Genomic DNA, 12,845 nt, shown 5'->3' with positions numbered 1-12,845 from the left:
CCAACTTGTTTAATTTTTTGGAACATTAACCATTGATTTACTTGAAGAAGTTCAAGTTAGATATTTACTATCGCATATATGACTTACTTTAATTTTATTATGAACATATTACATAAAGAAATTAATTTTCTTATATGTGATGTTTAATTAGTTTATTTATATATAGAACATATATATAAGATGTTAGGTGTGAAGGGATCAAATTTTGTACTAGAAGAAAGGACAAGACATGAGTCCAGAATATTTTTTAATAAAATCTTTTAATCCAGAAAAATTATGTTAAAACTAATTCAAATCAAACAAACATCTAAATTACAATGCAAATAACTATCGGCTTACCTAGTAAAATGAACATCCGGTCTATTTTAGTTTTTTTTTTTTAATTTTTTGTTTATATCAACACAACAAGGTAATAAATTATACTACAAATGGTATACTCAAAATAATTATCCACTTTAGAATGAAAATAACCATCTGCAATTATAGTAAAATGAACATCCCCTTTAGTGACTCACAAAAAACAGAACAGCAATTATTGGAAGCTTTCCATTGAGAACCCAAATGAAGAAATCATGGTGTTGAATGGACAAGCTTATGAAAGCTGCTTGAATGGCTCCAAAGAAGATCATCAGGGCTGTGCTTGACAGCTTGAGTATTGACATGGGAACCTCTTGCTTATGCTTAACTGTACTATGTACCAAGATGACCAAAACAGTGTTCCAATAATCAAAGCCACAACACCAATGATCCATCTTCCACTACTACTACTTGTTCCTGACTTTTCTATAGAAGTTGCAGAAGCATAGTTAAACAAGGGCTTTCCTTTATAAAGTGTCAACAACAATGCACCCCCTATGCACACCAATGTCCCAAGAATCTTTGCTCTCCCACTCTTGCACTTAATGTTCACACTCTCTAACCTGTAGTACAATGAAAGAATCAACATACAATGATTATTCAATAATATATACAAAGAAGTGAAGGTGACTGCATGATAGATTAAAGAAAACAAAGATAATATAACAAATATAATTATGTGTAATTAAGGTGACGTGTGCTGTGTGCATATGTATATACCCAAATGGTAATGCCATAATGAATGTGATCACAGGCACCATGTTGATGAATGCACAAGCAAAGGTAGCAGAAGTATATTGGATCCCCAGCAGGAAGAAATATTGTGTCACTGATGCCCTACAAGCAAAACCATTCATTCATTCATTCACTCCAATCATGTTAAGAAATAGAATTTGATATATATTAATGACTAACCCCACAATGGCACTGAAGAAGATGTAACATAAGGAAACCAGCCACATCCATAATCTGTTGACATAAGCCTAATATTTAAAAATTTAACCATTGTGTACACAAGCATAGCAATCAAGTAACTCAGCCAAATTTTCCAATCACCAATCTAAACAATTTAAGAAAACAATCAGTAACCTGTGTGCAACTAACTATGTGCTCAAGTGTTCAACAAACTCACAATCCATAGAGCATACAATGCAAAAAAATCAATTACTTAGCATAAAAAAAAACAGAAATCTCTAGAATGAAAACCAACCATCCGCATACGCAGTAAAGTAATCATCCATATGAAATCATTACTGTACTAACTAAGCCAACATTTGACAAAATTTGAAATGCTGAAATAGAAAAACCAGGTAAACCAGCAACAGCAACAATCTGCTCAATAGAGTCCAATTTTTCACAATCCAACTTTGATGCAGAAGCAGAACAATCAATTAACACATCAAAATTTAAACCCGTAGTCACCACCTAACCTTCTGATGCACCGATGAGGGTGGAGAGCTCCGTCGATAGGGAGATTTTGGAAGTGACGGCGATGCCACTAAGAAGCTGTGCGACGACGTACATTTGCGTTGAGGAGGACAGCGACGCCGTTGGGTGCGGGGGCTTCTTGCCGAACTGGGGACGCACGAATAAAACTGGCCACGCGGTTGCTGAGAGGTCGACGCCGGACGGGGATGAATGGGGCCCTCGGCGATTTTTACTGTCGGCGAGGGAGAGATAGACGCGCTGGGAAGGGGCTACGGGGGCCGACGATGGTTGACGGTGGCGGAGCTTCTATTGCCAGTGAGTGGAATGATTGCCGAGGGTGACGGTGGTGGTTTTAGGAGAAAGAGAATCCTTGGATGAACGGTGTCAATAAATTAGGGTTAAGTAACAACAAATAGGAAGAGAGAGGCAGAGGTAGTTTTTGAGTATGTTGAGGTAACTGATGGGAATTTTTTTGTTTTAAATTTTAAATTAAAAACTATTAAAAATTAATTAATTGATTATAATTTAATTTTAATTTTAATTTAATTCTCATTGTACATATTGTATATTATATACATTAGTTCCTGATACTTTCTCTTGTTCTAATAATTATCATATTAATTAGTGAAAGTTTATATAGGTGCCTTGCTATTAGGATTTTTAAGTTGTGCTAGAGTTTGCAAAAAAATCTTATTTTGTTAATTAAAATCTCTAGAGTATCAACAGTATTCACAATGACAGCTTCTGTTGTTTCACAAAAACGGTTAGAAGATATATTTGTTAGAAAATTATTTTAATTTCCTAATTTATTTGTGGACAATACATATATTAATTATAATCACAAATCATGCTATTTCAAATTAAATGACTTATATAATGATAATCTTATTTGTTATTTTAAATGCTAATTGAATAAGTCATTATTATTTTTGATTTGGAATTAAATGAGAATAAAACCAGATATAATGAGAAGGCTTTGGTTGAGGAAGATCGAAAGAATCACAAAATCCAAATTCTTCCATCAATTTTTGACTCTTATGAGTAAAGGTACGCTTTCGCATTATGTTATAATTTTTGGTGATTCAATATAGATGATCTGGATTAATAAAATAATTTATTCTAACAAGTAGTATCAGAGCCATCCATAATTTAATCATCGAAAATATTCAATTTTATTTTATTAGATCAATATATATACATATGCGTTGTTCATCTGAAATTGTTGCACGTTTAACGAAATTGTTCCCCTTATGCATGTGCTCAATATAACCTTTCGTATAAGATATATAATCACTTTAAAGGTTAACATTTTTTTTATGTTAATGCTGTGATTGTAATTCTCTATATATGTACGTGTATTATCATTATGAATATTTATATATATTATTTGGATAATACATTAAGGTATATATATATATACATTTTATATGAGATCGATTTGGCATTTAATTAGTAATAAACGAATGTTTTATTTTAAAGAATATATAGAACATTATTAAATTATAATGATCTCATATTTAATTGTGTGTACTATTAATTTGGTATAAAGTTAGTTGATTATCCTTTTAGGATATAAGGATTAATATGTATATGTCACTTATGTAAATATTAATCTATCTAAAAGGAGATTTATATTTGGCCAAGTTATATGTACATATTAATAATATTTGAATAATAAAAAGTATTATTTAATTGTTACATAAAGAAACTAGTAACAATTTGGATTAGTATACCCATCTATTTTATAAAGATTTGGTTTTGAAATAAATTGATTGAACATTATGCTGCCAAAGTAGTCTCTTTTGTGAAAATTAATTTATTTAAAACATTAGGAATATGGTGATATGTAATTCATGCGAATATTGGTCAGCCCAAAGGAAGATCTATATTTGGCCGAATTACATACACATATTAATGGTAAATATATATTTGGGTGACAAATTAAGAATAAAGTAATGCTTATTATTTATGCGGATAATAATCGGCCCAAAGAAAGTTTATTGTTTGGCCAAATAATAAGCATTGCACACTTTTGTTTATTTTCTATTAATTATGCGATCAATAATCGGCCCAATGGAATGTTATTGTTTGGCCAATTAATAGAAAATATATGCGGTAATAAATAGGTTGCGAAGTTTAAGTCTCCATGTGCGCATTAAGTCGGTCCAAAGAAAGGCTTAATGTGTAACAAGAATTTTGACAATATTTGATTACTGCAATGAGAATATCACTTACAGTTAATTTTTCTATCCAAAGATTGAAAATTAATGTTGTTCTAGATATCTCAATATGGATTTTTCCCATTATTTAACTAATGTTTACTGCATGTATATTTGTTCTAATGCAAAAAAACTATGGCTTTAGCTACCAATGTTTCTGTACAAATTAGCAGTATTTCTATGCTGAATGGTTCAAACTTTAAAGTTTGGAAGGATACCGTGGAGATTGTCCTCGGTTGTATGGATCTAAATATAGCTCTTCGAGAGGAGAAACCCACTTCCACTCTGGAAAATCTCAATGAGGTTAAAATAGAGAAGTGAGACAGATCCAATCGAATGAGCATTATGATCATGAAACGCTCAATTCCTGAGGCATTTCGGGGCTCAATTACTGAGGATAAAGATGCCAAACAGTTCCTGAAAGATGTTGAAAAATTCTTTACTAAGAATGAAAAGGTAGAGGCAAGTAGCCTTTTGAGCAAACTTGTCTCTATAAGGTATAAAGGTAAAGGGAACATAAGGGAGTACATTATGGAAATGTCTCATCTTGCTTCAAAATTGAAAGCACTAAAGTTAGAGTTGTCTGAAGATTTACTCGTGCATTTCATTTTTGATTTCCCTTCCTGCATACTTTGGGCAACTCAAAGTGAGTTATAACACTCTGAAGAACACTTGGTCCTTAAATGAGCTTATATCTCACTGTGTGCAAGAAGAAGAGAGGCTACAGCAAGATAAGACAGAAAGTGCTCACATGGCTTCATCTTCTCAGTATGAAAAAAAGCGTGATACTACTGCGGATGTACCTTCTCAGCAGAAAAAAAGACTAAGAAACAGGATCAATTTTCAATTTGTTTCTTCTGTAAGAAGGTGGGACACATGAAGAAGGATTGTACCAAATATGCCACTTGGCGTGTAAAGAAGGGTATAATTCTTACTTTCGTTTGTTCTGAGGCTAGTTCAAGTTATGCACCTGTTGATACTTGGTGGGTAGATTCTGCTGCTATTACTCATGTAAGTGTTACTATGCGGGGTTGCCTGTGGAGCCGACCGCCAAGTGATGCTGAAAGATACATCTACGTGGCAGACGGCAATATAGTTGCAGTCGAAGCTATAGGAACCTTTAGATTATGTTCCACGAGTGGATTTTACTTGGATTTATTAGAGACATTTTATGTACCATCATTTAGACGGAATTTGGTTTCTGTTTCTCATTTGGACAAATCAAGTTATTTTTGTTCGTTCGGAGACAATAAAGGCAATCTCTTCTATAATTCGAATAATATTTGCTCTGGTCATTTGGTGGATAATTTATATAGGCTTGACTTAAATTCCTATAATAATGAAATACTGCAAACAGGTACAAAACGAAAACTAAATGAGAATTCGGCATCATTATGGCACAAACGCTTAGGTCACATCTCTAAACAGAGAATTCAGAGGCTCGTGTCGGATGGAATTCTTGGACCCCTAAATTTGGCGGACTTTGAAGTCTGCATTGAGTGCATAAAGGAAAAAAGGACAAACGAAAGGAAATTAGGTTCCGAGAGAGTTAAAGATGTCTTAGAACTGATACATACCGATATGTGGCCCATTCCCTACTGTCTCTTGGAATGGACAACGGTACTTTATTACGTTCATAGATGATTACTCTCGTTACGGGTATCTATATTTAATTCATGAAAAGTCCCAAGCCTTGGATGTTTTCAAGTCTTTCAAAGCTGAAGTTGAACTTCAACTTGTAAAGAAAATTAAAGCTGTCAAATCTGATCGTGGTGGTGAATACTACGAAAGATATGATGCTTCAGGTGAGCAACGCCCCGGGCCTTTTGCTCTTTTCCTAGAGGAGTATGGTATTGTTCCACAATACACCATGCCAGGCAAACCTAGCATGAATGGTATTGCAGAGCGAAGGAACCGAACTCTTAAGGACATGGTGAGAAGTATGATTAGTCATTCTTCCTTGCCTGAATCACTCTAGGGAGAAGCCTTAAAGAGCGCAGTGTACATCCTTAATAGGGTGCCAAGCAAAGCAGTTAACAAAACTCCATATGAAATTTGGACTGGGAAAAGGCCCAGTATAAAGCATTTGCATATTTGGGGATGTCCAGCTGAGGTGCGACCTTATAGGCCGTATAAAAGAAAATTGGACTCAAGGACAATTAGTTGCTACTTTGTTGGTTACGCTGAGCGTTCACACTACTAGAAAATTAGTTATTACAGACAGATATTTCCGACGGATTTTATCCCACTGAAATATAGAGGGAATTTCAGAGGGATTTTTTGTCGGAAAACAAAAAAATGGATTAGCATAAATTACAGACGGAAAATAGAATCCGTCGATAATTCCGTCGGAAGAATTAATTTTTTTCCATGAGAAATGGTTACAGACGAAAAATCCATCTGTAATTAAATAGACAGAAAATCCGTCTGTAATTTAAATTTTCCATCGGTAAATATTGAGATAACACTAATCTTATCTCTATCCACTCGATCCATTTACACTCCACCCATATCAAATGAGCTTGTTCCTCTCTTCGTCACCGAGTTGCTTCTTCTCTCCGTCGCACCAATTTCTTCTGCCGCTGGCGTCACAGATCTCTCTCTGCCGTCCCTTGCGTCGTACGGGCTCCCTCCGCCGCCGCATCCAACCCTAACCCCAGAGCTTCGTTGCGCCTCCAACCCTAATCCCAGAACTTCATCGTGCTTCCAACCCCTGCTTCGCCGCTCCCTCCATCGACGCTCCCTCCGTCTCAAAGCCTCCGTCGTGCTCACTCTGTTGTAAGCCTTCAAACGTCGCTCCTTCCTCCATGGCTGAAACCCGTAACGCTCTGCTTTTTCTCCTGCGTCGTGGCTTCACCTTCCTCCAAACAAAATTGAAAAACCCTAACCTGGAGGCCTTCCACTGCAAACCTACCGATCCCTAATTCCGTCTCATCATCAGAGGTAAAATAAAATCCCTTTCGCCCATTTCAACCCTTCTCCACCCCCCAACAGTCTCTATATCCTCTCTCTAATTCAATTGTACAATTTTATTTTCCTCTTTATTCTCTCCCTTTCGATGTTCTATTTTTATTCTGCTGAGAATTAAAATTGCTGGCTGAATTAGCTTAATTTTAGGTCTTCTAATCACCTTTCAGTTTTATTGTTGTTCCTTATTTTTTGATTATTTTATTGCCGCAGATTGAAAATGAGTAGGCGTGGGAGCAGAATAGTCTACGTTGGGAACCTCCCTGGTGATATTCGTGAAAGAGAAGTAGAAGATTTGTTTTCAAAGGTACTTTGCTATTTTCATTCGTGAAAGAGTTTGATTTTTCATTTGCTTAATACTTACCAATAGAAACTACTTTACACCTTGTGCTGCCTTTGCTGATTTTTCATGTCCTTGTTCATTTTAATTTTGGCAGGTTGTTTAAATTTGAGCTCTTGTGGTTTTAGGAATGTTAAAAGCTTTGATGCAAAATTTGGCATATAAAGTTGTTAAATTGCTTGCTGCAGAAAATTCAGCAGATTGGCGCCAACTTGTATGAAATTTTGGGAAAAATATGTACGGTAATTTTTAATGAAATAAGTTGAATAATGAATCTGATGATGATTTGTAGAACTGCATCACACTAACAAAGGAGAATGTCAAAGGCATAATCATGGTAACTTTTACTTTCTATTTGGAATTCATTTTCATTCAAACATATATCAGCTTTTTCTAGTTCACTATTATCCGTTCTCTTCAAACAATTGTTCATGTTCGACCTAATAACTAATAACGGAAATTAATAACTAATAATATTTAACTGCCATATTTTCATATTAAGAAAGGTCTTTATTTTAAATAAATTATATTAATCATATAAAACTATCCTCTTTATCTTTTGAAAACCTTAACAGTAGAATAGTAAAAATGGATTCATTTTTAATCTTACAAGCCACCTTTTTTGCAGTGCATTTATGATTAGAGGTAGGAAACTAATAACCAATGCACATTGTGTGGAACATGATACACAGATAATTTCCTTAAGGGTCCTATTTTCTCCAGGATGTAGATCCTACAATATAAATTTTATTAATAAATTATATTATGTTCATAGATCTTAGAATTAGTTGCCGAAAGGTTATAAATAGCTGCCAACTTTTTCATTGTTGTGGTTTATTGCAGGTTAAAGTTAAGAGAAGAGGGGATGATACAAAATACGTGGCTAAGGTGTGTCTCTATGAAGGTCTTGTCCTTTTTTCATTAAAAAAATGAGTATTACGTGAAGATCAGTTTGCTTAAATATCTCATATAGTAGTGAGTAAGGACATTAAGAAGTATTAGTGAATAAGTCGCTAAAATTGTATTATTGCAGGAAAATTTGATATATCTGAGGTTTACTTGTAAGCTATACCTTGCTTTTAAACTTGGAGTGAATTCATTGTAAAGTGCAAGTTTTGCATGTTTGCTTAGAAGGATATATAGCTTCTAACTCATGACATGTTCATATAGTTACTTTACTCTCAGTGAATGAATTGTACAGGTTTTAGCCAGAGGTGTTGATTGTGATATAGCTTTGCTTTCAGTAGAAAGTGATGAATTCTGGAGAGATGTGGAACCTCTCAGATTAGGACGATTGCCGCATCTTCAAGTTTGAAATAGCTTTCTTTTTATTTTTTTCCCTTTTTTTTTTTAATTTGAAAATTCTCAGTGTTTCAATGGAAAATGTTAAAAGAATATATACCATATAATTTGTCATAGAATATATTTTTATTTGCATGCTGATCAACTGAAATTTCTATATACTTGTCTTGTAACTTGTAGGATTCTGTTACTGTGGTGGGATATCCACTTGGAGGAGACACAATTTCAGTGACAAAGGGAGTTGTATCTCGCATTGAGGTTTGATATATTGAACATAAAATTACCATTTTTATATGCCGTAAAATCAATAAAAGTGTTTTACTCTATGGTTTTAGTGCTCAGTTATTGAAAAAACCTGTAATCAGGTCACATCATATGCTCATGGATCGTCTGATTTGTTGGGTATTCAAATTGATGCTGCAATAAATCCTGGTCAGTAGATCTTATAGTTGTTTGATTGTTTCACCTCCTCTCCAGCAAAAAAAAATTCTCCAGCCTCTTATTATTCTAAGAACTGTTGGAAAAACAACTTCCTCTTATATGGAACTATGTGCATTGATTTAATAGCCATCGTTTACAACTTTTGATTTTAGGCAACAGCAGTGGCCCAGCATTCAATGACCAAGGGGAGTGCATTGTGTGGCATTTCAGGTATATTTTTTTACGCCTTCTGTTAACAGACTTGTATATGCCTAAACCAGCAACAACAACAAAACACAAGTTATTGAAAATGAAAGTTGACATGGTATTAAGGGAAGGGAAACAATGAAAAACTGACGCAGGCGTCTAGTGAGTCTGATTTTGTAATTTTTGTTGCATACGCCCGGAGTTGGGGTTCATATGCATTGTTTCAAGTAATATGGTGTTTGAAATTCTTCAATTCTTAAATTCATGCTTGATGTTTAGAATCCTTCAATACTGTGGTTGCAATGTTTCACTCTTAGAGATGATTGGACTTAATGATCGATTTTGTATCTTTAACATGCTGAATCATACTGGAGCCTTTTTTAATGACTAAGCTGCATATTTGGTCATAAAAATTATTTTGCTGGAAATCTGAATTTTATTTAAAGGTTTGGTGTTGGTTAATGCATATTTTGTATAGCATCAAGCTTTGTTTGCTGTGTGTGCAGAGCATCGAGCTCCTCCGTGGCTTAATGGCGCCCACTAGCAGTGACATTCTGTGTGACATTGGCTGCATCATTGGCAGCAAAATTAGGCCCAATTCCAATGGCTGTATTCCAAACTTGTCTTCAGGTCTGGTTGACATCCTCCCTTCTAGCTGATGGTTTAGCTGTTGCTGTACAGGTACTGCCAATATACCATATATTATTATAGTTACTTATTATAGAAACTTAAAGCACATATATATTTACAAAAAAAATTGAAAGGAGTATCTAATAATAAGTTTGGTTGGGTGACAGGCAATTCTAGCATGTGCCTTTGCTGAGAAAAATTTTGACAAAGTAACGGCTGAAGGATCAAAAGGAGAGGAAAAAGCAGGAAATTAGGACTCATAATGCTCAGTTGCATGCTGCAGTACCCGTGGCAGGCATAGCTGCTGCCGTTGCGGCCATTGCAGCTTCAATAGAGTGTACATTGTAGAATCAATAGAGTGTACATAGCAGCCATAAGAAAGTGTACATAGCTGCCATAAAGTTCTACACTTACCATATGAGTGGTCTCTAGCTTAGCTTGCATTGTTCAAGAAATTTTAGAAAATTCTAAGGATACTACTCTACTAATGTTTGTGAGACATGAATATAATTTTCACTCCATATGGATGTACAAGTGTATATTATTGAATAAGTAGAGTTATATGCAAAGAGATATTATATAGATAATCTATTTTTCATATATCTCAAAGAAGAAAAAAATAATATATAATTTATTTGAGTTGAGTTGAGTTTTTTTATATTTATTTTGTATGAAAACAAGTTTATTTTGCAATTAGAAAAATAAAAAAATTATATTTTACTTTATTGACGGATTTACAGACAAATTTTCTGTCTGTAATCAGAACGTGGGATGATTTTCCAAAGTTCAAATTACAGACGAAAAATCTGTCGAAAAATCTGTCTGTAATTACAGACGGAAAATCCGTCTGAAAATCCGTCTGTAATTACAGACAGAAAATCCATCAAAAAATCCGTCTGTAATTACAGACGGAAAATTCGTCTGTAATTACAGACGGAAAATCTGCCGGAAAGTTCGTCGCCTTTGGAAAATGGATAGAAAATTTGCAGAGGGAAAATCCGTCGGTAACTGGTAAAAATTCGTCTGTAATTTTCCGACGGAAAAAAAATCCGTCGGTAAATAATTTTCGACGGGGCTTTTACAGAGGGACAAAATCCGTCGGTAACCAAAAATCCGTCTGTAATAAAGACCGAATCCGTCTGTAAATCTGTCTGTATTAATCCATTTTCTAGTTGTGTCACGGGGGTACAAGTTTTACAATCCTGCATTAAGGTCTATTTTTGAAACGAAAAATGCGAGATTTCTTGAGGATGTTGAGTTTGGGGGGAAGAAAATGTTAGGAATGTTGCTTTTGATGAGGATTCTGTAACTGACAATGATCAGGTCTTTGTACCTATTATTGTTCAAGACACAGTTATAGTACAAGAGCACAATGAGAATCCTACTGTAGATCTAGTTACAGTACAAGAGAATAATGAGAATATCATTGTTGCTCAAGATACTGCTACAGCACAGAAAAATAATGAGAATCCTCCTCAATCCCAATCCATACAGCAAGCTCAACAACCTCAAGAAGTGTCATTAAGGAGATCCAATAGAGAAAAGAGAAAATCCATCTATGATCTTAAACAAGCTTCCGGTTAATGGTATCACGAGTTTCATCAAGTTATTACCTCATATGGTTTTGAGGTAAATATTATAGATAAATGTGTATACCGCAAGTTCAGTAGGAGTAAATACATCTTTTTGGTCTTGCATGTTGATGACGTTCTACTTGCCAGTAACGATATAGGCTTGTTACATGAAACTAAGAAATTTCTATCGAACAAATTCGAAATGAAAGATTTTGGTGATGTCTCTTTTGTATTAGGAATCGAGATACTAAGAGATCGCTCTCAAGGTATTTTTGGATGATCACAAAAGAACTATATCGAAAAGATTTTAAGTAGACATGGCATGGAAAGATGTAGACCAATGAACACACTCGTAACTAAAGGAGACAAGTTCAGTCTCAAGCAATGCCCTAAAAATGATCTTGAGAGGACAGCAATACATGATAAACCTTATGCATCAGCACTAGGGAGCTTAATGTATGCTCAAGTCTGCACAAGTCCCGATATATCATTTATAGTGGGAGTGTTGGGTAAATACTTGAGTAATCCAGGCATGGATCATTGGATAGCTATTAAACGCGTAATGCGTTATCTAAAGAAAATAAAGGATTACATGCTTACTTATCGGAGATCAGAAAATTTTGGAGATCATTAGGTACTCTGATTCCGATTTTGTGGCATATAGTTGCAAAACTTTGTCACTGAGCTTCATATAGTAGATGACATTGAAAGGCCATTAAAGATATTTTGTGACAATAAGTCAGCAATACTATACTCTAATAACAATAAGAGCTTGACAAAATCGAAGCATACAGACATCAAGTTCTTAGTTGTCAAGGAGAAAGGTTAAGAAAAACAGATTTTCATAGAACATATAGGAACAGGGTATATGCTAGCAGACTCATTAACTAAGGGATTGATCCCTAAAGTCTTTCATGAGCACACTGCTCAGATGGGAGTCAATATTTGTGATGCCTTGGTTTAGTGGGAGTTTATTTTATGCTATATGTCCTATGACAGATATTGAGTTATTTTTCTGCATAATTAAGTTGATAGTTTATTTCATGTTATATGAAATGTTCATTTTGCAATATTTGTATTGTGTTTGATCTCAATAAAGTTGGACCAGCTGGAAATAGACATGCATGAGATCACTTGGCATGTAATTTCCATATTACTCATCCAAATTTGATCTATGCCGTTAAGTATATTAGGATGGTGATTGGCGTGGTTTAGTCACGACAATTAATGTGATAAAAGCTGCGGTAGTTCCATATCTAATGTATGAGACGGACCAGATTGTTAAAGTAATGAGAGAAATAGCATTCAGATGTGCGCATAAAGTTTATAAGGTGTGATTATGTCAAGAAAAAATATATGTATAGCCCAAGTGGGAGATTGTTAGGAAATTATTTTAATTTT

The 12,845-nt window shown here is 34.6% G+C and overlaps 1 protein-coding gene across 1 annotated transcript; it reads right to left on the bottom strand.

The window, feature by feature from the left end:
* Positions 1 to 628: 628 nt before the first annotated feature.
* On the bottom strand, positions 629 to 1,881 carry LOC130948929 (WAT1-related protein At3g30340-like). Its single transcript, XM_057877788.1, has 5 exons — positions 1,788 to 1,881; positions 1,612 to 1,649; positions 1,273 to 1,340; positions 1,078 to 1,194; positions 629 to 920 (listed from the first exon to the last, which is right to left on the bottom strand). Exons 1-5 carry the CDS (start codon positions 1,879 to 1,881, stop codon positions 629 to 631), a joined length of 609 nt encoding a protein of 202 aa, XP_057733771.1.
* Between the last annotated feature and the right edge of the window lie 10,964 nt (positions 1,882 to 12,845).

Source organism: Arachis stenosperma, chromosome 9 (genome assembly GCF_014773155.1).
Source record: "Arachis stenosperma cultivar V10309 chromosome 9, arast.V10309.gnm1.PFL2, whole genome shotgun sequence".
NCBI classification, from domain to species: domain Eukaryota; kingdom Viridiplantae; phylum Streptophyta; class Magnoliopsida; order Fabales; family Fabaceae; genus Arachis; species Arachis stenosperma.
The sequence above is the reverse complement of the archived record's forward strand: the minus strand, read 5'-3'. Positions and strand labels throughout refer to the sequence as shown.